Source organism: Camelina sativa, chromosome 17 (genome assembly GCF_030686135.1).
Source record: "Camelina sativa cultivar CO46 ecotype springtype chromosome 17, ASM3068613v1".
Lineage (NCBI taxonomy): Eukaryota > Viridiplantae > Streptophyta > Magnoliopsida > Brassicales > Brassicaceae > Camelina > Camelina sativa.
Window position 1 is genome coordinate 6,748,089 of NC_141896.1, and position 26,654 is coordinate 6,774,742.

The window sequence follows — 26,654 nt, forward strand, 5'->3', positions numbered from 1 at the left end:
AATTAGATGCAAAACTTGAAGAAGAGCATAATCCTTAATCCTTAAAACTAGTACTTTTTTTGTACTTTCGTCAAAACCCTATTATCAGTTTATAACAAATCAAAATCATTCTACGGCGATAATTTCTGATATCAGTTTAGAGAATTTAGTTTTTATTTTTATTTTTTTAAAAGCAACTGTACTTGATGATGATGTCAATGGAAGATTAGTTTTTTTTGATAAAGAGCTTTCTATTAAACGCATAAAAAGAGAAAAAATACAAAAGCCCAGCCCGGACTCTAGTTTGTGAGGCTTATAGGCCCAGCAACATAATTAAACAAGACACACATAGAAAGATCTTAGTTTTGAACCCTAGGCAACCCTAGGCGATGGAATAGTAGATGATGCTGACGATTGGTGTTGATCAGAGGTTGTGGCTAGGAAAACCAGAGCTAAAGCATCGAGGCAGAGACAGTGGGGTTTGTAGTTCTGTAAGACTCTATCCGGTTCCTGATTGTTGAATCTAATAGGCGTAGCAGGCAGTCGACAGATCTGTAGGATCGCTGGTGAAGACGAGTGTTCCTCTCATTCCACAAGGTGTAGAGGGTGCTTTGCCATGCCAATAGAGTAAGCCTCTTCTGCAGTTTTGGTCCCTGAAGGTTGGTCATTTGGGCGAGAGAATCATCCCAGGGTTTAGACGGTTGCATGCGACACTTAGTTGCTATTGGAAGCCACACGGACCAGGAGTAGTTACAGCTGAAGAAGAGATGGTCGCGGCTTTCAGGGGAGTTGTTACAAAGAAGACACACGGGGTCAGTTTGTAGCCCCCAATTGAGAAGCCGATCTCTAGTAGGGCACCTGTTCAGAGTTATTAGCCAAGCTAAGAAGCTATGCTTAGGGATTCCTCCCTTGTTCCAAATCGCCACACTCCAAGGAACTAACGGCGATTGTTCCCGAAGCAGATCATAAACCTGACCTGTGGAGTATCGCCTAGTAACCACACCTTCTATCTCCCACTCATAGTAATCAGGTTCATCAGTCAGGACAATAGTAGTTAAGTAGGCATGAAGAGAAACCTGATTTTCGGATCTGGGGCTTGGAAGTGTCCAACGACCACGATTGTAAAGTTGTTGAAGAGTTGCCCGTGGTTGAATTCCCATCCGTGATCGAGTAGAGGTTAAAAAGGTGGTTAGGTTTCCAAATGGGGACCAATTGTCTGACCAAAATCTGCAGGTAACCCCGTTTCCTACTCGCATTTTAATCCAGTTATATGCAATGTCCTTCATCTTGAGGAGTTTATTTGATAGCCAAGAAAAGTTCGACCTCTGTTTCATTGTCCAGAAACTGCTCAAATCACCCCGGAGGAAGTGAGTCCTGTACCAAGCTACCCAAACAGAGCCGGAACTGAAAAACAATAGCCAAATCAACTTTAAGGCACAAGCTTTATTCCAGTAAGTTAAGTCTCGTATTCCCAATCCTCCTTGATCCTTTCTCTTCGTTACTGTCTCCCATGATACTCTCGCACTATGATGACCTTCCAACGTTCCTTTCCATAAGAAGGCGCTACATATGGAGTTTATTTTTCGAATACAGGCCTTTGGAAGCACAAAAGAGGAGCACCAGAAGTTGGTGATTCCTGCAATGACAGTATTGATAAGAAGCAGCCGCCCAACAAAAGATAAGGATTTTGAACACCAGTTGTTTACTTTTCCTTTGACTTGTTGTAACAATGGCTCGCAGTTTTGAATAGTGAGTTTCTTTGTACACAGAGGAACCCCAAGATAACGAACAGGGAGGGTACCGTAAGGGAGACCAGTAGCATTACTAATCAAGTCTGTTTCTGCTTCCGTTAGACCTCCTCCATAGAACAATGATTTTTGAATGTTAACTGCAAGACCAGACCGCTCCTCAAACTCTTTTAGAACTTGTAGAACACTCTGGACAGAGGCTAGCGAGCCATCCAAGAAGATGAGAAGATCATCAGCAAAGCAAAGATGGGTGAGCTTTGAGGCGTCACAGTTGTGGTGATACCCGAACCTCCCTTCCTCAGCAGCTTTGTTCAACATGAGAGAGAGGTTGTTCATGGCTATTACAAACAGGTATGGAGATAAAGGATCTCCCTGCCGTAGACCTCGTTTGCCTTTGAAATATCCCTGCACTGTTCCGTTATAACCAATTGTGAAGTTTGTTGTGCAGACACACGCCTGAAGCCACCTCAATATTGATCCGGGATCTCAAGGGCCTGCAGACAAGTAAACAAAAAATCCCAGGAAAGTGTATCAAAAGCCTTAGCTATATCCACCTTAATCACAATCTTCTTTGGACCTTGAGTTTTGTGATAGCCATTCACTATTTCTGCCGCCAGAATTGTATTTTCTAGAAGAAGCCTATCCTTAACAAAAGCTGTTTGGTTTGGCAGGATTAGAGATGGGAGAATCGGTTTGAGTTTGTGGACAAGGAGCTTTGATACCACTTTATAAAGAGTATTCAAGCAGGAGATTGGTCTGTAGTCGACTATTGAAGAAGCTCCCGGTTTCTTTGGAACCAAAGTCAGAATGGTGGCGTTGGTAGAAGCTGGAAGGAACGACGTATGGAAGAATTGGGTAATGGAGGCTGTAACTTCTGGTCCTAGCACAGTCCAAGCCGCTTTATAGAACCCTGATGTGAAGCCATCTGGCCCAGGAGCTTTACTGGGATTCAACTTGTGCATAACCTTTGCTATCTCATCAGGAGTTGGGATGGAGATCATCATTTGTGAGTGGCTACTTGACGTCCGATAAGGGTTCAGTATCTGGAACCATTCCCTTGAAGACCAGAGAGGAGGCTGCGACAGGGTATCCGGCCCTAACAGAGATTGAAAATGGTGAATTGCGTGAGCACTCATTGCCTCCGGATCAAGAAGCAGGTCGCCATTTTCCAGGAGGAAGGATCGTATAGTGTTGTAGCTAGCTCTTGATTTACACATTTTGTGGAAGTAAGAAGTATTTAAGTCGCCCTCTCTTAGCCAGTTAACTCTTGATTTCTGTTTGAAATAACTTTCCTCTATGGCTCGCAGGAAATGCCATTTGGTCTGGACGTCTCTTTCACGCTGATAGGATTCTGGGGAAGGATCTTGAAGGGCCTGCACCTGCACAAGCTTAAGCAAACGGTTAGTCTCACTCACTCTCTCTTGTATTTGGGAGAAGTTCTCTCTATTTAAAAGTTTAAGCTCTCGTTTTATGGTCTTTTGCTTCCAGCACAGGTAAGCGAGATTGTCAGCAAATGTTCCGGCCTGAATCCATGCCTCCGCGACATGATGATGGAAATTGGGATGTTTGGTTAGGTAGTTATAGAACTTAAAAGGTCTGGTTCCTGAACGAGGGAGTTGGTAAGCGAGGTCAACAAGGCATGGTGTATGGTCAGAGGGAAATGGAGGAAGGAACGTAGCAGTGCTATTAGGTAAGTAGGTGATCCAGTGGTCATTTACGAGGGCTCTATCCAGCTTTTTTGCAACGGGGGAAGCTGGTTGGTTGTTTGTCCAAGTGTAGAAGGGTCCTTGGAACCGTAGATCAAATAGGTCCATTTGAGTTAGACAGTCTTTGAGCTCAGCCATAGGAACGGTGATAGAGTTCACAGAGGGTGAAGAGTGCTCCTGATAGTGGATTATTTGGTTAAAGTCACCGCCAACCAACCAAGGACAAGTATCAAGAGAGAAAGACTGCTGAAGATGTAGCAGCTCAACCCAAAGGTCAGACCTCTCAGATCTTATATTGGACGCATAAACTGCAGTGATTACGAACTGAACCTTGTTTGCTATGACAACCTCACAGGTAAGAGTTTGCTTGGATTGGTGAAGCACTCGAACAGTAGCAGGATCCTTCCAGATAACAAGAATACGGCCATCATCATCAGACAGGTGATTAGAGGTATAATTCCATCCCGGACAAGTTTTTGCCATGATATGGTTCAAAGTAAGATCTTTTATGTGTGTCTCCAAAAGAGCGCCAAAAAGGGGCTTGGTGCTACTAAGCCAACTACTTAGGGGCTGATGCTTATCCGGATCATTTAAACCGCGGATATTCCAAAAAAATAGTTTAGAATCCATTAAAAATGGGATGGGGGTTCTCCCATAACGGGAGGTCCTACTATACTAGAGTTAGACAAAAGGGGGGGGTGAGAGAGGTAAGTCAGGGTTAGGAGTGGTTTTTAACAAAGAGGGTTGGTCAAAAGAAGGGGGTGGGGAATGAAGGGTGGGATGGGATCTGGACCTTTTTAAGGAGCTGGAGGTCTTTTTCTCTGGTGAAAGAGGGTAAGGGTAAGGAAGGCCTTGGGGAGTTATAGCAGCTGGGAGGCTCAAAATATAGGGGCCTGAGGTGGTTCTAGCAGTAGTGTGGTTCTCAGTGTTATAGGGGGGATTGTTTGGGTTCGGGTTTGCAGGGCTTTTTCTTTGTTGAGGCTTTGTTAAAGGGGATTGGGGCTTTAAATTTTGGGCCACAGGGTGGTTGCTAGCTGATGAGGTAGCAACGGGTAGAGAAGGGGGGGAAACAGAGGTAGGTACTACAGGTAAGTTTTCAATTAATGACAAGTTTTGGAGGACAGAGAAAGGATTCGCAGTTAAGAGGATCAGGGCGTTGGCTTGCATTCAATTCCTGAGTAATAGGGGAGGAAGATTGGTTATTATTAACCACTGGTGGAAGGTGCGTTTCCCCAGCAGCAGTAGAGGGAGCCTCCCGCAAAGCATTCTTTCCTCTGCTTGTAGAGGTACCTTTTTTCTTGAGAGAATGGTCTGGTTTTGGTGGAGGTTCTTTTTGAGGAGGGAGGAGGAGACAGTTTCTTGCAATATGCCCCAACTCCTTACAGTGGGAACAAGTGGGGGGCAACCACGGGTACTCTATGGCAACTTCGACCACTTGACCATTATCTCGCGTGAACTCAACCACGTCCGGAAGAGGCTTGGTAAGATCAACCACAACCTTAGCATGAGACACCTTGAGGCTGACAACATTGATTGTGTAGTCATCTGTTTCCTTAGGCTCTCCTACAAGGCCTGAAATCAGACTAATACCTTCTATAGTTCGCAGATCCAGTGGTATGTCAAGCAAGTGGATCCAGATTGGGATGGTATCCATGTCAGGTGCCTCAGCGGAGTAGTTTGAGGACCAAGGTATGGTATGAAACATTGAATCCCCCACATACCAAATACATTTCTCTAGCACTTTCTGCCGGATATAATCATTAGGGATTCTTACCAGCATTGAGTTTGATTGGTAGTTCATATGGATTTCTAAACGTTGTCCCTTACCCCACATGTGGTTCAGGGTGCTTTGGACTTGGTGGTATGGCGGCGCTCTGCCTTTAAAGAAGCAGATGATGAAGTCCTTATGGAGTTCAGCTCCTCTTTGGAAAACTTGGTCCGGAATATGAACTCGAGGTCGACCAGTTTCGGCAATGGAGACTGGAGCAAGCCTTTTCAGAGTCCTATCCACCGTCTTCCGAAGTTTTGCAGCTAAAGTTTTCTTTTCAGTAGTAGGAGCTTGACCTGTTGCAGATGTGGAAAGAGGAGCTTGACCTGTTGCAACAGTTGACGGCGGGGGGATAGAGGCAGGTAGAGGAGTAGGCCGGGGAGGAGCGGGGACTGGTTTAGGTTGGGAAGATGGGTTGCAGGTGGGAGTAAGGATAGTAGTGGCAGCTTTGTTGGTAATTAGAGGAGACGTTGATTTAGGAATCAACACAGTAAATCCTTCTGGTACAGTGGTACCTTGAGGAATAGTACATTCAGATCTAGGGTTTTGAGATCCCTGTCCTGAAATATCTTTGCTTGGACTGTCGGCCTGAGACATTTCCACATCAGTATTAGGAGGGATGGATCCAGTACCTTTCACAACAGATCCAGGGCTCAGTATAACAGGCTCCAGAGGACGAGCAGTTTGTTTACCAAGTTTCTGTTTACTGGTGCGAAGGGAAGAGAGGGGAGGGAATTGGGCCAGGGAAGAGGATGGAGATGGGTCCGGGGGGTCAGGAGGAAGGGGAGGGGGAGGGGAGGGGATCCCACCAGCAGTGGGAGGCGATGGATTCAGGGCGGAAGCACGACCGGACGAGAACCAGGAGTTCGTCATCGGGAACCGTGTCAGAGATCTAAATTATTTTTCTTTGCAACCTCGAATCATCAATGGAAGATTAGTTGATCAATGGAAGATTAATTGATTAGTTGATCAATGGAAAAATAATTAATGGAAGATTAATTATTTTTCTTTGCAACCTCGTGTCAGAGATCTAAATCAATGGAAGATTAGTTGATTAAAATTGTTACTAAAAACAAGATAACCATCAGCAGATTTTGTTTATTTTCTTGTATTATACAGATCCAAAGTGACTGTTCAATCAGTTTTTTTTTTTTTTTTTTAAAATCTTTTGTAATTTGCGTAATGCAGGTTGATTAATTTATGACAGTTTTAAGTGATTTTTCTTTGGTCTTTCTTTTATTGTTAAATAAGAATAACAATCAATACAAAAATAAATAAGATAGCCTGAAAAAAATCTCAAACAGCGGGGTCCACTCTTAAGTAGGACCCATGGCCTTGTATATTCTTTCATCTTATCTCAAAAAAACGCTTTAAGATTGTTCCGAACCTAAACTCCGTACCACACCAAAGGGTGATTCATCTTACACGCGTCACTCGATAGTAGGTTTAGAATCAGGCTCGGTTCACGGCCACTTTGCACATTTCTATACTTCTCTCTCTCTCTCTCTCTTTCTTCTTCCTCACCGTCTCGTCAAATTCAACAACAACAACAAAAAGAAAGGTTTGATCAAATAGAGAGAGAGATCAATCACTGTTAAACCCCTCAACTTTTAAGACTCCTCAGAACAAATAATCTTCGATCGATCGGCCATGATGATAAGGTACGTATCGGCTTATTCGATCAACTACTGTTTCCTATTGAACAGTTTGCTTTATTCTGTTTTTTTTTTTTTTTCCTTTCTTTCTAATATTAAGCTAAGCTTGCTTTATCATTTTTACTTGTATATTGATTATGATCCAATTAGGTCAACTTTGGTTGTTCTGTTTTTTATTGTTTGGAATTAAAACCCTTCACTTCACTTCACTTTAAAATATTCTCACTAATCTCTCTCTTTTTTTTTTTGTTATACTATATTTGTTTTCATTGAGTTTCTTTAGTTGTTTGACTCTGAGAGGGGGGTTGTGATCGTGTTCTGTTTTCAGTCTCTAAAAGAAGGTTGATGTTTCTTGATTACATCATCATGGGAGGAGCTTGCTCAAGGAAGAGAGATCAACAAGTTGAAGATATTTTAAACAGAGGTGTTTCTGGCAAATATAGCAAGAGTTCTAGTTCCAAATGGTTAGCTACTTCCCTCTCTAGGTCTGGCTCCGATGTTAAACGTAATCGTGGTGGATGCCCATCTCTTATGGACCTCTGTGTCCGCAAGATACAGGAGGTATATATTGTTTCCAGTAGCTAGAGTGCTAGACTGTTATTTTTTAGTATAAATGCGAGCCAAATGTTTTGACTTTTTGTTGCATTGCAGGACATAGATAGATACACCAAATTCTCTGACCTACCGAGGGATATCAGTCAGCAGATCTTTGATGAACTGGTGTTTTCCCAGCGCTTAACTTTAAAGTCTCTTGAGGCATTTCGGGACTGTGCAATCCAGGTAAATTTCCTTGGTGATACTCTTAATGTGTTCATTGTCCTGTTAGTGTAATTGGTTATCATTGACTGACTTCACAATTTTTGTGAAAGCAGGATCTTTACTTGGGAGAGTACCCTGGAGTTAATGATGACTGGATGGATGTCATCTCCTCGCAAAGTACATCTTTGCTTTCTGTTGATTTTTCTGGGTCTGATATCACAGACTCTGCCCTGGTTTCTTTAAAAGGCTGCAACAACCTGGAATCCTTGAACTTTAATTTCTGTGACCAGATTTCAAACCATGGGCTTGCGCATCTCAGCTGTAAGCGTTGCTCTTTTTTTCAGACATTTCTAAATTTTTTCTGCTTACCAAACTGTACTTTTTATGTGGATGTTTCCTAAGCGTAGCTGCTACATTACAGTTAGACCTAGGGCACGTACTTATATTTGTTTGGTGGATCTTATTCCACTCGAATGAATTTCAGGCCTCTCAAATTTGACAAGCCTGAGCTTCAGAAGAAATGCTGCAATCACTGCACAAGGTATGCGTGCCTTTTCCAACTTGGTTAACATGAAGAAATTAGATCTTGAGAAGTGTCCCGGGATTCACGGTGGGCTCATTCACCTGCGAGGTACATAGCTTCGTGTTTTGTTGTGATAATTGCCAGTTTTCTGACATCTCTGTTATTGAGAGTTCTATATGATCTGTTCACACTGATGAATCGACTTAAAGCCATGTAAGTTATAGTTTTCTATAACCTGAAGCCTATAAAGATTTGGATATTGGGTGGCATTTGACTTGGAAAATGCTAATATCAGTTCTGCATCCTACTTCTCCACCTGTTTAAGCAATGTCTTTTCTTCATCCTATTTAGCGTCTCTGCAATTTTCTGTCTTTTCCAGGATTAACCAAACTAGAGTCCTTGAACATAAAGTGGTGCAACTGCATAGCGGATTCAGACATAGAGCCTCTCTCAGGTAGCAAAAACATGCGTCGATCTCACATATTTTCTCAACTTTTCCCTATAGAGATGTGCTCACTCCTTTTTGCTTCAGAACTTTCGAATCTGAGGAGCCTACAGATTTGCTGCAGTAAGATTACTGATTTTGGTATTAGCTACCTTGAAGGTAGGAGTTTTGATTATTATAGTCCAGCTTTTCACCATTTGTCTCACATCTTCTTGGTGTAGACTTAGGTCGACTGATTTCTCCCACTTGCTTGCTTCAGGGCTAAAAAAGCTTAATTTATTGAACTTGGAGGGGTGCCGTCAGGTTACTGCTGCATGCTTGAATACACTCACAGGTTTGTATAGCCATCCTTATTGTTGTATGTAAGCTTTGTTGTATTTTCGAGGTACTTCAGCCAATTAGATGTATGCTGATATATTTTGGAGTTTTGCAATTTGACTTATAGGAGTCAATTTTCTTTTGTTTATGTAGCTCTTAAAGAGTTGATGTTTTTGAACCTCAATAGATGTAATTTTTCAGACAGCGGGTGTGAAAAGTTTTCAGGTGAGTGTTACCTGGCTTCCTTGCAGTTAAAAATACTTTTGTTTTACTTAGCGAAAAACTCTTCAGTCTGGGATAACTTGTTTCACGCACCTTTGTAGAATTAACTAATTTGAAGATATTAAACTTGGGCATGAACAACATTACAAATTCATGCTTGGTCCACCTGAAAGGTTATCTCACTTTCTTACTATGTTCCATATCCACTATTTTCTTGGATTCATCTCTCTTTACCATTTCGTGTTGTCTGCTAAATTTCTAATCAAGATGTGAATTACCTTCTCAGGGTTGACAAAGTTGGAGAGCTTAAACTTGGATTCTTGCAGAATTGGTGATGAAGGACTAGTACATTTATCAGGTGATTGCTACTTCCGTATTTGCTCTTATCACGAATTATCTGGTATTCATATATAGTCATGTGGTGTTAGGTATGCTCGGGTTGAAATCTCTGGAGTTGTCCGATACCGAAGTAGGAAGCAATGGGCTTCGCCATCTCTCTGGTACAACATTTTTTTCTTACCTTTGTCCTCTCCATTTTGTATCTTTTGTGTTCTTTGGTCTTATTCTCACTGCATTTATATTACTATATATAGGCCTGTCCAACCTAGAGAGCATAAACTTGTCATTCACTGTTGTAACCGATAGTGGTTTAAGGAAATTATCTGGTTTGACATCTCTTCGTACACTGAATCTGGATGCTCGTCATGTTACTGATGCTGGCCTCTCCGCACTCACAAGTAAGTCATTCCAATGTGTCCATAAAATGCGACTGTCAACAAGTTATTTGGCTTGGTATGATGTTGTTACAGGTTCCAACCCGTCTGCTTTTGTTCTAGGTTTGACAGGGTTGACGCACCTCGATCTCTTTGGTGCTCGTATCACAGATTCTGGAACAAATCACCTACGAAGTAAGTCTAATGTATATCATCTATTCCATCGTTTGGGATTTGCCTCGTATACCTTTTTCATGGTTTTCTTTTGATACAGACCTGAAGAAACTGCAGTCACTTGAAATATGTGGTGGTGGATTAACTGATGCTGGTGTCAAGAACATAAAAGATCTTTCATCCCTCACTCTCCTCAATCTATCACAAAACTCCAATCTCACCGACAAAACACTGGAGTTTATTTCCGGTAAGGATACAGTCATACAAGTTTTGACTTGGTCAGACAAATCATTTGCACCTGTAACCTGAACCATGATCCAATGGACCTGCAGGATTGACTGGCTTGGTCTCTCTAAACGTCTCAAACTCTCGAGTATCGACATCAGGACTACGTCACCTGAAGCCATTGAAGAACCTGAGATCTCTGACCTTGGAGTCCTGCAAACTCTCTGCTAACGACATCAGGAAGCTTCAGGCGACTGATCTGCCACACCTAGTCAACTTCCGTCCTGAATAAAATTATTTGTCAAAAGGACAAAGTCACGGAACTCTGTAAATAGATCGATCTCTTGTGGTCTCAGAAAAAGCCACCGCTCTTATATATATCGTCTACTTCTATGCTCTTCTTCGGGATTATTTGCTGAAGAAACTGTAAATAAAGCTTCTTTCAACTTTACTACTGTGGCTCTATCTGTTTGGTTTGTTTATTCACTGAAGTGAACCAACAAAAATTGTCAGAAGAAACAGATCACTGATTGTAAATATTTATGTAAATTCGATATATCGTATGTAACTATGTATTATATAAATGAAAATCTTTTCTGGCACAAGAAAATCTAAAGGTAAAAAGGTAAAAAAACTCGGAAACGGAAAGAGAGAGAGAGAAACAACAGCAGTTACTTTGTTCATCCAACTTTACTACTGCTGAATTACTGTGAAAATGTGTTACATCTAAACATGTTAGAATCTCTGGGTCATAAACCTTTCTACCAAAAATATAAAAAAAAAAAACGAAAAGTCTTAAAAAAGAAGAAATCAGGGAGGCAGGTGACTCTCCAATCAGATCAGATTATCTCTGTGGCTGATCAGAGGCAGGGGCTCCAGCGGAAGATGCAGTCACTGCGCCGCTAGCTGACCCGTTCTCAGCAGGTGGAGCGACTCCCCATTTACCTTCGGACTCAAGCGGGTCGAATATGTGAACTCCTCCGTCTGAGAGACCAACCGCAAACATGTTTGGTTCTTGAGGATGTGCTGCAATCACTAGTGGGTGTACGTTGGAATTGCTGCACAAATGAATAAAAGAGGAGATTTATGAGCTGAAACTTCTTTCCGAAACTAAAAGATTCCTCTGTTTTTAAAAGAAATGATTACTTTTGAGAATTTCAAGATTCCTGTTTACCTGAGACTAGCTGGTAGATACGCAGAAGGGTTGACTCGGCAACGCAATCTTAGATTTGCAGAGCTAAATACACAAACTGTTGCATCCATAAAACTAGCGTAGACCAACTGGCTATCGCATGAGAAAGTGGCATGAGTGATGGGAGCTAATGATTCTCGCACAGCCCACTGAAACAAAGCAATCATTATTCATCTTTCAAAAAACAAAGTGTACATCTTAGAGAGAAAGAGAGAGAGGACTGTATTTCTTAAAATACCTGTTTCATGCATTCGAGCTTGGTAGTTTCGTAAATAGCGAGCTGTGTCTCGTGCACAACGAGGAAGTGAGCTTGATCTTGATGGAACTGAACACGCGTATCTGATGATGCAGAGTTTGGTCTTCCCTGCGGAAGTGGAAGAACCTTGCTTCTCTGCTTCTCCCATCCATCTGTGTTCCAAACACATAGCTGCAACAAAAACAAAAACAACTAAGTTTAGAAGACCATTGATCGTGTCTTTATTGACTCCCAAAAAATAAAACAAGATGGTTTAAGGCGGGAACCTGAGCATCTGCTCCAGAAGAAACCAACACGTTTAATACGTTGGAGAAGGCAAGACCAGTTATTCTCTTTGAATGACCTTTAAGCTTGCTCTTCACCTGCGCAAGCAAACAAGGAACATGCTGACCACCATATCAACCAAAACAAAAAAACTGCCTCTTCTATTCCACATTCTTCTTTTAAGGATTCCGAATCATTACCTCATCAACACGGACGTTATAAATCTGAATCGTACTATCATCCATTCCAATAGCGATGATATTGTTGTCTTGAGGATGGAAAGCAAGAAAAGTTGCAGCAGGCGGTGGAGGCATGAAAGTAGCCATAGTCTGCAAATTATTAGCCAAGAACAGTCAATCAAAATGCATACTTAAATAATCAAATCGTAAGCATCTGCGTGTGTCCCCATTACCTTAAACGTCATCATGTTAAATAAGGAGATCTTTCCTCCGGAGGCTGACATTACATATGAGTCATTCTTGGATAAAGCAAAACAAGGTACAGCTTCCTCGGGATTGGTTTCAGCAACGTCGTTAGTCATTAGGATCCCACTTGCTGGTTGCCATTGCTGAGGCGGTAAAGAAGCTGTCGCCTACACGGAAAATAAAGATGCAGAGGTCAGTGACACTAATCATTATTTGTCCAAAAAAGAGAGAGAGTCAATGTCACCTTTCCAGTTGCGTTGCGGTCATTCCGCTGCCATTTCCATAGAAGATGAATAGCGTTTGATGCCAAAGCCAAGATAGCGTTTCCCGAATTCGTGAAAATCAATCTTGATATCTGCAAAGAGTCATCGGTTTTATTGTTAGAAAAAAAAACATCAGTTTATATGTAGCCTATACATGGCTCACAAAATGTAGATATGTATACCTTGGCGACTCTCAGATTCTCAGGGAGTCTCAGTGACCTGCATTGAGAAGGCTCGCTGACTTCAGTAAGCTTCCATATCTTAGACTTATCATTTGATTCTTCTGTAATCACTGGCTTCACATCCACCATATTCCGCGAATCGCCATTCTATAAAAAGCAAGTGATGATGAATGATGGAAAGATAAGAAGAGAAAGGTTAGGGAAAGAACAACAAAATGATATTTCTTACCATTCCTTGGATGGAAACTACATTGGCTGATCGATCTGCGTGTCCAGCACTCGTTGCTGCAGCTGCCGCTGCCGCTGCGATGCTGTTTATCGCAGGCTGCAAATGTAGAAATTGAGTGTTGATAAAATCTTTCAATGGAGGGTAAGTTACTTAAAGCTTATCTTAGATTTAAAGTACCTTGGAGGATTCAGATGAAATGTTCTCAAAAGTGTGCAATAGCCTTAGACCATCTGAGTTTGCCATAACCTTGATCACATTCTCGTTTGCAGACACGGCCAGGAGAGAGCCTTCCTTGTTAAAGCGGATACGCGGGCTTGCCTAGTTTAACATTTAGAATCACAATTAAAGAAGAAACTCCAAAAAAGTATCTAACAACTAATCAAATTAGGGTTTTCCTATCCTCGTACCTGGAGGCCTCCATCACCATCAATGGCAGTTAAAAGCTGTACAGTGTCCATATCCCAGAACTTAATGGAGTAATCATCACCAGCAGCTAGATAACGGTTTTTAGTTGTATCAAACTGTACAACACCGAGAGAACGCTTGTGGAATCCTTGATAAGTTCTTTTAACAGCTCCTTCGCTTTCATTCCACTCAACAATGAAAGACTCTCCATCTTTACTCGTCCCACAAGAGAATAGCCTAGTTCCATCGGCACTATAAGCCATCGTAGTACACCAGCGACCAGGTGCATCATAGTCAACTCGAGAACCCATGTTATCATACAACCATGCCTTAATTTTCCCATCGAGAGCTGTCGAAAATATGAACTAGAAGACAAGAAGAAACAACAAATCAGAAAACTAAAGCATGTACCGGAAGGCAAGGAGATCAATGGGTAGCTATGCTTACCTGAATGTTTTCCTTGTAGTGAGGGCAGACAGAGTAAACAGGAGCTTCATGGCCTTCAAAGGTATGCCTTTTGACACCTGTTGCAGCGTCCCAGACCTTTATGGTTTTGTCATCACCGCAGGTTATCACACATAGTTGCTTGTTTGGAGTGGAGAAGGATATATCATTCACACCACCAACATGAGCATCAATCTGAAATATCACAATATTACAAGAGAATCCCCAAGGGAAAAAGATAGTTAAAAAGAGAGAGCTTGTGAATGTTCTGAGACCTCAAGGTGTTGCCTCATGTCTTCGCCTCCGTGATAAGAGTATAGTTGTACAATATGTCTAGAGTAAGCAACTCCTGCAATTGAGAACGTTGGGCTGACTTATAAAGTTGCAATCATGAGCAGATTTGAATTTAAAGGTGAGTTCTTTACCAAACAAGGAACCGTCAGGGCTCCATATCACACGGTTGACAGAAACAAGAGGTTCTTTCACCAGAGCAGCCTGAAGACACAAATATTTAGTCATTGCAGATTCATAACATAAACCAGTACTGATGTTTTGTTGTTGCTATGCATAGGCACCTGTAAGGGCATTGAACATTTACTCAAGTCCCAAACTTTGAAGGTCTTCTGTACTAATCTTTCCCGAGAACCAACTTCCCACAGCCCAATATCTCCTACATTTGTACCAACTGGTACATCAATGCAATCACGTTAGAAGGTCGTTGATGATTATAAGTTATTACATGAAACACAGATACACAGAGCAAGAAACAGACCTAGAAGCAGAGTCTGTTTGATTGGATGAAAGTCCATGCTCATGGGAGATGAGCCCTGAGACAAAGTTCGTGCAACTGTTTTCGGCAAGTCATCAGGTGCTTTGAAAGCTGCTTGAGTATGACCATGGCCCTGCCCTGGAAATGACATCGGTAACATGTTCACACCTAGATTCACCTCATCAGTGATTCCCATAGGCCTTGTTCTTTTTGAGACATGTTCAGAATCCGCTGATGGGTAGTCTAATGCAGCATTAGTTGGAGGAGTTCTCGGGTGCTTCAATGCCGCTATACCAAAATAAAAAAGGAGTTCCATTGTAAGCACATTGCAGAGATCACACAAAGTTTGTCTGAAGTAACACGCATTTGATAAGGAAAAGTAGTACCTGGGATGGATGGACCACCAAGGGCAATGGCTCCTGCGGAGACAGCTGGATGTGGGACAGAGGATGGACTAGACATCCAACCAGCAAGAGGCGTTGGAACGGGAGAGGCCGTTGGTTGAAATGGCTGGATACAAAAAGAGACAATCAAACACTTGGCCTCACGAAACAACAAATATAAAAAGAAAGATATTAAATTACCCCGTGTGCGCCTAAAGGAGGAAATCCTCCAGCTTTTGGTATTCCACCAAGCAGTGGATTGTTCACAGGGGATGGAGCCCGTGCGCCATTTGGAGGGCCACAAGAGTGATCCACAAAAAGTGTCTTTATATCTGGATTTGGCCTTGGATTTTTACAAAGCTGATGTTGCCAATTCAAGCTGCAAGTTATGCAGTAACAAAAGATGGAATGAGTTAATATGCCAAACAAATTGAAGTGAATGAGACAAAATGGTTAATAGATAAAGCAATTATTAACCTCTGGTTGATCAAAGTCCTCAGCCTTGAGTTTCTAAGAGTAGGAAACTGCAATTTGTCACGGAACAAAGGGTTCGCCTCAATCAGCTTCTTGAGTTCCACCAACATGATTGCTCTTGCAGACTTGGTGTCCCCATACTTGGACAACTGTTCATTCTCCCTAAAATTTCATCAAGCTCAAAACACTTAATCCTCTGCGAATTAAAAAGAACAAGCTTTAGACTACAATAAATCCAATATGACTTTACCGGAAGTTCTCTAATGTCAAGAGCTGAGTAATTTCCTTGAAAAGCTCCTCATTAAAAGTTGAAAACACTTTTAAATCTTTCACTAGTATGTCCACAGCCTTGGGACGATCATGCCTAGCAAAACAAAAAGTCACCAGGGTGAATCACACAAATCAAAACTCTTTTCATTTGTTATTTCACTGAAAGAACAAAAACAAATCCCAAACCATCATCACTTACTTATCCAAAGCCTCGAGATACTTCTGCTTTCTTATCTCAAAGAATATCTTCATAGAGTATCTGTTATCATCAACTTTAGTGAAACCAGAGAGATACTTCTCAACCTCATCCCAGTTTCCATTATGCACCTCATCCTCAAAATACTTCATATTGAAGAAAAACCCAGATTCTTGTTCAAGCCTAAAAAAAAACATGACAAAAGCAAATGCATTATTAACCAACCAACACAACAAGCAGTTCATTTGGTAACCAAAAAGTCCTGGAATAGATCGAAAGGAGGAAGAGGGCGAGTGAAATCTAGAGAGTAAAGAAGAAGACTTACTTGTGAACAGTCTCTTTAAACTTCTCTTCATCAAGAAACTGTAAGATCAGGAAGACGAGCTCTCTACTAAGAGAAGACATGTTTTATATCTTCACTTCCTTAAAAGACTTTTTCCAACTCAGATGCACAACACACACCTAAACTATCACCAGATCTGCAAAATTAAAATAATGGCCGGAAATGAGCTTAAATCTGGATTATGGTAATTAGATAAAACAACAACATGAACCAAAAATTATCCACAAACTTGGCATCTCTCTCTCTCTCTCTGTAGATAACGGAAAAAAAAATCAGGAAATTTTAGGTCTTCCTGGAATTGGAAGATGCAATTAAATAGCTTTAAAAAAAAAAAGAGAATCTTTTTTCACTACATGAAAAAAAAAACAAAAGCAAAATAATTATCAGAAAGGGCAGAAGCAAAAAAAAAAGCAAAACCCAGAAACATAAAAGGATTAAAAAATAAAATAAAAACTCGAAACAGCTAGATTCCATTAAACAGAACAGAACAGAGGCAAAAGGTGTGTGAGAAAGAAACAAAGCGTGAAGCTTTTACTTACCATGAAAGAAGAAAGAGAGATCTATGAAGAAGAAGAAGACGACGACGACCAGAGAATAGAGATGATGGATTGATTTTTTTGACTCTCTAGAAAGAAAAAAAGCAAACTTGAAAGAAATAAAAATGAAAGCTTTCTCTCTCTCTCTCTATCTCTCTATCTAGAGAAAAAAAAAAAAGGATTTTTCAGGATTTTCTCTCTCTTGGAGAGATATATATACGGACATTAAAACTTGCAGAAATGGAGATTTTAATAAGAGAAGGTGACAGATAATTGGATGCTTATAAGCAGACTAATCTATCACTCTAGAAAAAGTTACCTCCGATAAGCACTGGTGATAAGCGGATCTGCTTATCGATACGTCTAGATCGGCTACATTTCTCGAAGTTATCGGCTCGGAATATTAGTTGCCAGCTGTACTCCACGGAGTTACGATCCTCTACGTCGCGGTGTGTTGTTAGTTGTTTACACGTATCTTGGGAACCGTCGATTTGGTGAGATGGCGCGGAGGACGGAGATCTAACGGCGAGAGTTTCATTCAATGTGTCAGACTTGTCTGTTGATCCCTCGTGGCACGACAAAGCCTCTTTTTATTTGATTTATTTAATTTATAAAATACTTTTTGAGTCGTTTACCCTCGAGTTTGACTGATAATTACGGATATGACATTTTTTTTGAGAGAGTCCAATTGCTCTTGAGATGCGGTTTAGTCGTCACGTGATAGGGACTAGGGAGAGAAATGTTCAACTCGTATAAAAAGAAAGAAAGATGCCACGTCTCTCTTCTCGGCATGATAAAATGATAGGCTCGATCGGTTTATCGCGATTTTAAGTTACTACACACGCGAGACGATATGACTACTGTATAAGAAAAAGACTCTAATATTATTCTTCAACATTTTTTTTTTTTTTATGGGTTGGTAACTCCAATATATTGCTGAAGAATTATTCTTTTTTAACTTTTTCAATACGGGTGAATTTAGTGTATGATTGGTTGTCCACATTTGTATTGACTGTTGACTATTAATATGTCGAACGTAACTTTAAATTACACAGATTTTTATAAAAAGGTGTGAACCCTGAACTTTTTAGTTAGATCACCACCACCACCACCGTATGAAGAAAGTTTGTTTAGATAGCTCTACTAGCTAGGAGGAGCAGGTAGATTGGAATGAGCTGGAATCTTTGGTTTTGTTTAATGGCGAGGAAGTACAATTACTACAAGTTAGAGAGCTTCAAAAAGTGAATAACATTAATTTTTTTAAACAAAACTGAAAGTGCTCAATTTATAAATTGTTAAAACTAGAGGGGAAGATATCGATGCAGGATGGGGCAATAAATGAGAGACTGGTGTGTGTGTGTATATATATAGAGTCGCACGTTTTGAGTATTTGACACCTATCCCGTCCAAACACCAAACACTGTCGTCTCACCATCACCATTCACCACACGTAACGTGATATATACTAAAGTACATAATTATATATAATGAATATGTTAGTTGTGAATTAAGTAGTACGTAAGTATATTATTTTAATTTATTTTAGCGTGTGTATCCATTTTTAGCTTTTCTTTTATTTATACAGTAGTTGTCCACTACGTCGACTAGTCACGAATCGCGAGGACCATTTCAATCTTTTTTTTTTTTTAAACGATACTTAGTACTTACTGTTAAGTGTTAACATAAGAAATCGAATTCCCTTAAAACAAGCAGATCATTATATTATAGCGTATAGATTTCATAATTCTAGACATAAAAACGAAGCGTTTAAGATTAACGTGAAAACATTACATATTATGCAAAATAGAAAATTGTTATGAACGACACAACATATTATAAACTAAATGACTGTATGTAAATTTTGACTCTGGTGTGCTTTTTAATAGAAAAAAAAATTAGAGGAAATGTGAAGGATAATTTCCAGACTTCCAGTAACATGCATAAGTTGGAAGTTTTCTTCCGTAAACAAAAAAAAAACAGTGTTGTGAGATTAAAAAATAAAAAATAAAAAATTTGATTGTAGGTTCAGAATAACATAAAAGAAATCTTTAATTACCATTTTAACTCATCAGTCATAGCTTGTAGTCTCATGATTAAGTTAAAGTGGGTAAAAACTTGTCATATATATAGGTCGAAGTTAGGATCCAAATCCCACCATCTACATGCATTATCTTATATTTTATCATTGTACGCTTTGAAGTAGCAAATTTTACAAGCTCGATCGTGAGATTAGCGTATGTGTTTTCAATTTGGATCCATGTAGCTGGGTTACTCGAAAAAAAGAAACAAACTTTAGTCCTCTTCTTAATAAAATGGAAGTACACGACTTCAAATTGGTAAACCATATAATATTAATATAGGTTATAAATTTATAATTAGGATTAATTATTTGATAAATTATATAGATTAATTATTTGATAGGTTATATAGATTTAGGATTATGATCTCTTAAAAAGGATATTCCAAAAAATAAAATAAAATATAAAAAAATATTTAACTAACCATATATAGACAAAAAAATCTCAGAAATTAATAGAAATTAATCACTCTTCCTTAGATTACAAGTGATTTCCAATTATATTAAAAAAAAAATCTCACCTAACTTTATCAGAAATTTTTGACTGAGTAACAAGTCAAAATTTGAATATTTAAATTCATTTCATATATTTCTTTTGTTAAATTGTATAGTTTTATATACTATAATAAACTTTTTAAATAATTTAATTTGGAATCTTGAAAAATAGTTTAATCTGATATTTTTAAGAATATCATAAATATTTGATAGATCAAAAAGTTAAAATTATAAACCACTACAAGAAAACATGCCTTTTGCGACTCCTATAATAGTCGCTAAGTAGTCACAAATTAGGGTTTTGCGACTACTTAGCGACCATTTTTGGGAGTCGTTAAAAAATGGTCGCAAAATAAAACGGTCGCAACATCGTCTCTAATTTGCGACTGATTTCCGACTAGAAAGTATAGTCGTATATAAGCGACTGTTAAGTGACCATAGCTGGAGTTACACATTTCCGACTGAAATGCAACCAAGTTTACTTACGGACTGTTTTGTGACCATATTTATAGTCCTATAGCGGGACGATTTTGGGACTAATTCCAAGAGTCTGAATTTGAAATTTTTGTTTGTTATTTTGTTTGGTCACAAACTGGTCACATGTTTGTTATTTGATTTGGTCACAAACTGGTCACATGTTTGATATTGGTTAATTTCCAATTTAAAATGCTATTAATTAAAAAGAAAATAATGATTAAAAATACTAATCATAACATCATCCTAATCATACCATAATATCATCCTAAAAGAGTTTAAACACAAAAGATCATCCTAAATGAGAGGAAATACAACTCTAGTAGATCTCCAACTCATACTATTTAACAGCCAATGCCATTCCATCAGCAGAACACTTTAGAGCTTTTTGGCTTTGTGTGAACTCTCTATTTCTTCATAGAGTCATATAACGCATATGTAGAGACCAATAACAATGGCCACACCTCAGTGAACTCAAGCTTGTCTTCCTTCTTGACAGTTGTCAAACACAAGCAAGAAGCAGTATTTTGTTGAACAACCTGAAATCAAAAAACCGAAATAACATAAGCAGACAGACATATGGTCCCAGAATCACCAGCTGAGGTTTTTCTCTGCAAAGTTCACCATCAAACAACAACGTAAATAAAAAAAGAAACAAATACAAAACACAATCTATTAGAAGGATCTGAGGAAGAGGAACCAAGAACTTCACAAGTGATGAAGAAAACTGAGTTATATACATGTGATGTCTCCGTTTCAGTTACTCTAATCACTGGCTTCTAACACACACATAAATCAGATTCAAAATCAATATGAGAAAAGCCATACTAAATCTCATCTTAGATCTTAATCAATAACCTAAACGAGACAGAAAAAAACTAGCAGAAGATTCAAGTCATTAACCTAACTGAATATCACAAAAACAAAAGCTAGAACGAAACAAATCTGACCTGAAGAGAAGGGGAGAATCCAAATTAGAAAGACTTTTGGCTATAAACCCAGAAAGTGAACCAGCATCTGTCCCTGGGAAAAACAAACGGAAACCACAATCAATCACAGAATGATACTGAGTGTGTTTGATTCCGATGAACATGTAAGTTTCGGTGGTGGTATTGTGATTTCGCTTCCTCCGATTGCTACGAATCATCCGATTTTGCCTTGGGTTTGGTCTTTGGTTGCGTCTATACTGATGGGGAAATTGGCTGATAAAATCGATGCGGAGAAGAAGACAAGCTAATGAAAAATCGTGGGCATAGAGAGAAGCTATTGAGGAAGAAGAGAAGAGGAAGAGCTTCTCTCACACACAAAAAAAAAAAAAAGAGAAAAGAGGAGCGTAAGACAGCGAATGGAAGTCAGAAAGAAGGAAGGAAGGTAGTCCATTGATTTTAAGACAATCAACGGTGTGTATTTAATGAGGGGTGATCCTTAACTCTATGGATTAACCAATCAGAAACCAGCTTTTCTATTTACATTTTAAAATTTGTAATACTTGAAATATATATTTTTAAATTACTAGATTAATTTTCTAATATTTGATGAATCTTTTTTTATTTTTGATATATTTTATGATATTGGTGTTATATAATTTACAATTCAAAATTTAGTATTTATGGTTAAGAGTTAGTAGTTTCAAACCCTATACCCTAAATCACAACCCTTATACCCTATACCCAAACATAAAGACTCTATTGCTTTCATTCTTTTTTTCTATTTTGTAGTATAGAGAAATGTAATAGTAAGATTTAGTAAAACAATGTTTACTTCACTTAGTTTTGAATTTTTCTTCATTGCAACACATTTCTCATATAAAAGAACATGTAACACTTAAGAGAAATTCTGAACTTATGGATGTTTAGTTTATAGTCATGGAAATTTAATACTTTGAGAAAGTTATTATTGATAAGGTGAGCAAAACAAAGCATAAACTTCAACCTAAACATGTAAATGAATCTCACATGTGAAATTTCAAAGTAAAAAATATAGTGAGTGGCTAAACAGTCTTAAAAGTGTAGCTAAATCAGGTGTTAGTCGCAAAGTCTTCAATTATCAGTCACAATATCGTTGCAAAACAGGTTTCAAATTGGTAGCAAAAGAGTGACAAATTGAGATAGTCGTAATATAGTGGCAAATCAGTCGTAATATGTGACCATTTTAAGACTACCATATATACGTCACAAAATAAAAATCTTCAATTCTACACATTATAAACAAAACTGTTGATATAAATCACTATAGAGAACTCATATTAGTAGTATAAAGTACATGTAATAGTAAGATTTAGTAAAACAATGTTTACTTCACTTAGTTTTGAATTTTTCTTCATTGCAACACATTCTCATATAAAGAACATGTAACACTTAAGATAAATTTTGAACTTATGGATGTTTAGTTTATAGTCATGGAAATTTAATACTTTGAGAAAGTTATTATTGATAAGGTGAGCAAAACAAAGCATAAACTTCAACCTAAACATGTAAATGAATCTCACATGTGAAATTTCAAAGTAAAAAATATAGTGAGTGGCTAAACAGTCTTAAAAGTGTAGCTAAATCAGGTGTTAATCGCAAAGTCTTCAATTATCAGTCACAATATCGTTGCAAAACAGGTTTCAAATTAGTAGCAAAAGAGTGACAAATTGAGATAGTCGTAATATAGTGGCAAATCAGTCGTAATATGTGACCATTTTAAGACTACCATATATACGTCACAAAATAAAAATCTTCAATTCTACACATTATGAACAAAACTGTTGATATAAATCACTATAGAGAACTTATATTAGTAGTATAAAGTACATGTAATAGTAAGATTTAGTAAAACAATGTTTACTTCACTTAGTTTTGAATTTTTCTTCATTGCAACACATTCTCATATAAAAGAACATGTAACACTTAAGATAATTTTTGAACTTATGGATGTTTAGTTTATAGTCATGGAAATTTGATACTTTGAGAAAGTTATTCTTGATAAGATAAGCAAAACAAAACATAAACTTCAACCTAAACATGTAAATAAATCTCAAATGTGAAATTTCAAAATAAAAAATATAGAGAGTGGCTAAACAGTCTTAAAAGTGTAGCTAAATCAAGTGTTAGTAGCAAAGTCTTCAAATATCAGTCACAATATCGTTGCAATTTGTGACGTCTTTGTTACTATATAGGGGTACAAAATGTGGACGCAAATAAGTCCTCAATATGCGACGTTTGTGCGACTCTCCTTACCGACTATATAGTTCGTCACAGAGTAGTCGCAAAATTGTGACCATTATGAGACGAATTTATTTTTGACGCAAATTAGTCTTAATGTAGTCGCTAATTTAAGACCAGTTTGTGATATTTATGTTTCGTCGTTAATAAGCGACGTTTTTCTCTCCAAATTTTTGGTAGTCGTTGATTCGTCACAAATTAGTCTCAAAAGCGTCGCTTATTTTGCGACTGAATTAGTCACAAAATGTAGTCCCAAAATGCATGTTTTCTTGTAGTGAACACTCTAATTTGATTTGTTATAGCACGGGTCAATAATATGTCACTATAATATGAAAAAAATTCAAGAAATATGATTTTTTGCTAGAGCACGGGTTAAAATTTTTAAAATATAATTTTTCGGATTAAATTTAAGTTTGGAATAATATTGTTTGATATACTTTCTTGGTCACGATGATTTTGACAAACATACGTTATATATTTGGTTCTAAAATTAATTGCGCTATACTATAGGTTAAGTCATAGAATTAACAATCAAAATACAATATATAATTTTAAACACTAAACAAATTAAATAAAATTAACAAACAAAAATATTTAATGTTGTTTAGGGTCATATTCTAGTTATCTTAATAAAAAGGGAAAACAAAATACAATAGTTAGTAATTTTTTTTTGCAAAACTTATTGGACAAAAGAATAGTACTAGTAGAGAATAATTAATTAGAGAGAATTGAGGGGATGGGTGGTTGCATCTTTTCTGTTTTTTTTCAGTAATAAAAAAAAAAAGGCTCTCCGGCCAAAAGCAAAGCACCGTGGGGTCACATAAGGCGTATCCGTCCAAAAGTCTCACTCTCACGAGATCAGTGACGCTTTGATGAACCTCAGCCCTAACTCAACTTCCCTCTATTTGTTTTCCACATTTAATGTTATTTAATCAATCATTCACAATGTTACTCTCGTTCTCGTACACATCTCTATACCGGTAGTAACCGTGCGTTAATATACACAATCCCCAATTAAATCATAAATCCAACTACAGCCTACAGGGTTCTCTATTCATTTGTCCACATAGATTTTCTCTTCAATATTTTCAATTTGGCAACAGATTGGTTTTTATTAGTATTCAACTAGATATTGTCCAAGTATATGTATGTTTAGTCAAATCCCTGCTAGCAAAGAGGATTTGATGGACTACACATACATAGTCATTAGTGGAGTAATAATAATAAATAGAAATAGGGGATGAGATGTTAGGGATTGGTCACTTTCCACTAATATATGTAACTATGTGTCCCCTTTTCTTACACGTTCACATACAAAGTTTAAAATCATCGCTTTGCCATCTTCCGTTTTCTCATATATATCCCGGGTTATTTTGGCGATATCGATATATATCAACTGTATTGCGCCTTATACGAGGCAATGACATTATACCACAAATATTTGGTTTGTCAAATACTATAACTATAACGCACACAAACACACATAACAGAAAAAGGTGTATTCTATGGTCAAAGATGAAAATGGATAGAATCTACAAATTATTTCCTGTACCATTCTAGTGAACAGAAAGATTGAAAGAATTAAAGAGAATTGTTTCTCATGTAATGGATCAGCAACTGCTCATGCACTAAACAACACTCGCCAAACAACAAAAAAAAACAAATTGGTGATTTTTTTTTTGGTGAAGTTCTGATCTTGCAAATCCTGTTCTTTACGAAGTTTAGTATTTCTGACTAATTCCTCCACCAACTTATGTGGTATAGGGATACGATACGATTTTCTTTAGTTTTGTAGCATCCACTTTTATAATTTAAATTCTCGATCGTGTATGTACTTGGACGGTTAATAAGTGAAATGACTAGTATATTTGAATTGTAATACTAAAACCGCTTGAAATTTTCTTGACGATCGATATTGGTAAAAAACATATTACCAACAAGTATTAATTATTATTAGATTATTTCAGTCATCAAGACACAAATATATTTAGTTATTATTATTTTATTTATAATAACAGCAACATATTCCGGTATCCGTTCCGGAATGAAGACAACGGCCTACTTTAGCATCCGTTCTCGCGCAAAATGCATTGCACCCTTTTACCCCTCCCTGCTCAGGCAAACACGGAGATACATCGAAGCATGTGTGATCGGATTTTTTAATCCCAAAACCTATATATTTGATTCAATATTAGATCAACATATACTATTCATATAGATTGATAATATAATGTACATAGTAAAAAGAGCATAATAAGTAGTTAAGTACCAGAAACAATATCCGATGTTGGACGACAATGAATAGAAGATATAACAACCAGAATGGTGAGAACAAATGCGATTATGTTACGAATATATTGTATTGTATGGATGCCCATTATCGGCCCATTAGTAGATCTGGTGTATAACCTAAAACCCTAAAGTTGTATCACTATATATATGTTTTATCCCTTGGGATAGATTAATAATACAAGAGAATAATTCCTTAAACCTCTTGTTATAACACGTTATCAGCACGAGTCTCTAACCCTAGCCGTCTGAAGAAAAAAAAAAACTGCCGACGTTGAGCAGCAGCCGTTACTACTTTCGACTTATCTACTCTCCAACTACGAACATCTCTCGTCTCTGCCGTCGTTTCCATACGTTCCGGAATTTCTTTTTCTCCACGTCCCCTAACCAGCAAACACACAAAATCTGTGCCGTTGTAGTGTCGTCTCACCATTATCGCTTATTATAGAGATAAGTAACCTCATACTTTATCGTTTAATACTTAATGAATTATTGTTCCATGAGATCTGTATATTGTTAACGATAATTGTTCGATGAGATCTCTTTATTGTTCCGTTGGTTTAAGCCGGTTAGTAAATTATTGGGTCGTATTCTATCACCAACACTAACCGATTGTTCTTGATGAGAATTTCATTGCTTTGTTATATTAAATATTATACTTTAATACATGTATACGATAAACATGTGTAACTTCTCTTTGATCTGTGAGATCTATAATATATTAGTTCATGTTTTATAATATATGATATATTAGTACGTAACTAAATAAAAAATAATTATAATCATGAGATCGTCGTCATGGATGTTGGTTCCTTTTATTGCTGGAATCTTATTGTTTTATTACTTTTGTTATTTGGTTGTTTAACTCGTTGGTTAGTAAACAAACATTCATGTTCTATTGTTTAGTTACTCTAAGTTAGAGTCTCTAACCTATTAAGAGTGTCTACTTATTAGTGTCTTCTCCTGCTTTATAAGTTTATAAAATGCGGATCATAAAGACTAAACTAAATTTATATAATTGTTTGGTTGTTTGGTTTATTTGTTCAGAGTTTACTACTGCAACGTGATTTAATATGGAGAACTGAGGAAATAATTACTCACCAAAATCTCCAGCCGATGTATGGTCTGATGCGTCTCAACTTCAATGACGTTTCTGATTTCCGATCACCCATTACCACAGAGATAAGTATTTCTGTTTTATGATATTTGTCGTAAGATGAAGCATTTAAGTATAATTTTCTTGTGTC

The 26,654-nt window shown here is 37.9% G+C and overlaps 3 protein-coding genes and 1 long non-coding RNA gene across 6 annotated transcripts; 1 reads left to right on the forward strand and 3 right to left on the reverse strand.

The window, feature by feature from the left end:
* Positions 1-4,529: 4,529 nt before the first annotated feature.
* LOC147923372 (uncharacterized) lies at positions 4,530-6,074 on the reverse strand. Its single transcript, XM_087496422.1, has one exon. The coding sequence runs from the start codon at positions 6,072-6,074 to the stop codon at positions 4,530-4,532; it is 1,545 nt and encodes a 514-aa protein (XP_087352548.1).
* Positions 6,075-6,573: 499 nt separating this feature from the next.
* LOC104755886 (uncharacterized) lies at positions 6,574-10,845 on the forward strand. 2 transcript variants are annotated; one of them, XM_087497212.1, is made up of 16 exons: positions 6,574-6,862; positions 7,185-7,417; positions 7,508-7,636; positions 7,729-7,936; positions 8,100-8,246; positions 8,518-8,592; positions 8,671-8,742; positions 8,843-8,917; positions 9,055-9,126; positions 9,225-9,296; positions 9,410-9,481; positions 9,552-9,623; positions 9,717-9,860; positions 9,960-10,031; positions 10,111-10,257; positions 10,343-10,845. In XM_087497212.1, the coding sequence occupies exons 2-16, from the start codon at positions 7,202-7,204 to the stop codon at positions 10,525-10,527; spliced, it is 1,758 nt and encodes a 585-aa protein (XP_087353338.1). In that variant the 5' UTR covers positions 6,574-6,862; positions 7,185-7,201; the 3' UTR covers positions 10,528-10,845. The 2 variants fall into 2 exon arrangements, with proteins under 2 accessions (XP_087353338.1, XP_087353339.1); XM_087497213.1 differs by having other exon boundaries at positions 6,650-6,862; positions 7,140-7,417.
* Positions 10,846-10,910: 65 nt separating this feature from the next.
* On the reverse strand, positions 10,911-17,236 carry LOC109124803 (protein TOPLESS). Of its 2 annotated transcripts, none has more exons than XM_010478362.3 (23): positions 16,870-17,236; positions 16,313-16,466; positions 15,991-16,170; positions 15,772-15,885; positions 15,525-15,683; positions 15,249-15,426; positions 15,051-15,174; positions 14,668-14,952; positions 14,471-14,580; positions 14,321-14,390; positions 14,171-14,244; positions 13,899-14,090; positions 13,454-13,816; positions 13,224-13,364; positions 13,047-13,142; positions 12,818-12,964; positions 12,617-12,727; positions 12,360-12,539; positions 12,148-12,276; positions 11,950-12,045; positions 11,666-11,854; positions 11,410-11,576; positions 10,911-11,293 (listed from the first exon to the last, which is right to left on the reverse strand). In XM_010478362.3, the coding sequence occupies exons 2-23, from the start codon at positions 16,390-16,392 to the stop codon at positions 11,080-11,082; spliced, it is 3,399 nt and encodes a 1,132-aa protein (XP_010476664.2). In that variant the 5' UTR covers positions 16,393-16,466; positions 16,870-17,236; the 3' UTR covers positions 10,911-11,079. The 2 variants fall into 2 exon arrangements, with proteins under 2 accessions (XP_010476664.2, XP_087353337.1); XM_087497211.1 differs by having other exon boundaries at positions 16,560-16,871.
* A 2,874-nt stretch (positions 17,237-20,110) lies between these two features.
* LOC147923373 (uncharacterized) lies at positions 20,111-21,225 on the reverse strand. The gene is made up of 2 exons (XR_015585663.1): positions 20,863-21,225; positions 20,111-20,451 (listed from the first exon to the last, which is right to left on the reverse strand). It is a non-coding gene; the product is annotated as an uncharacterized LOC147923373 (long non-coding RNA).
* Between the last annotated feature and the right edge of the window lie 5,429 nt (positions 21,226-26,654).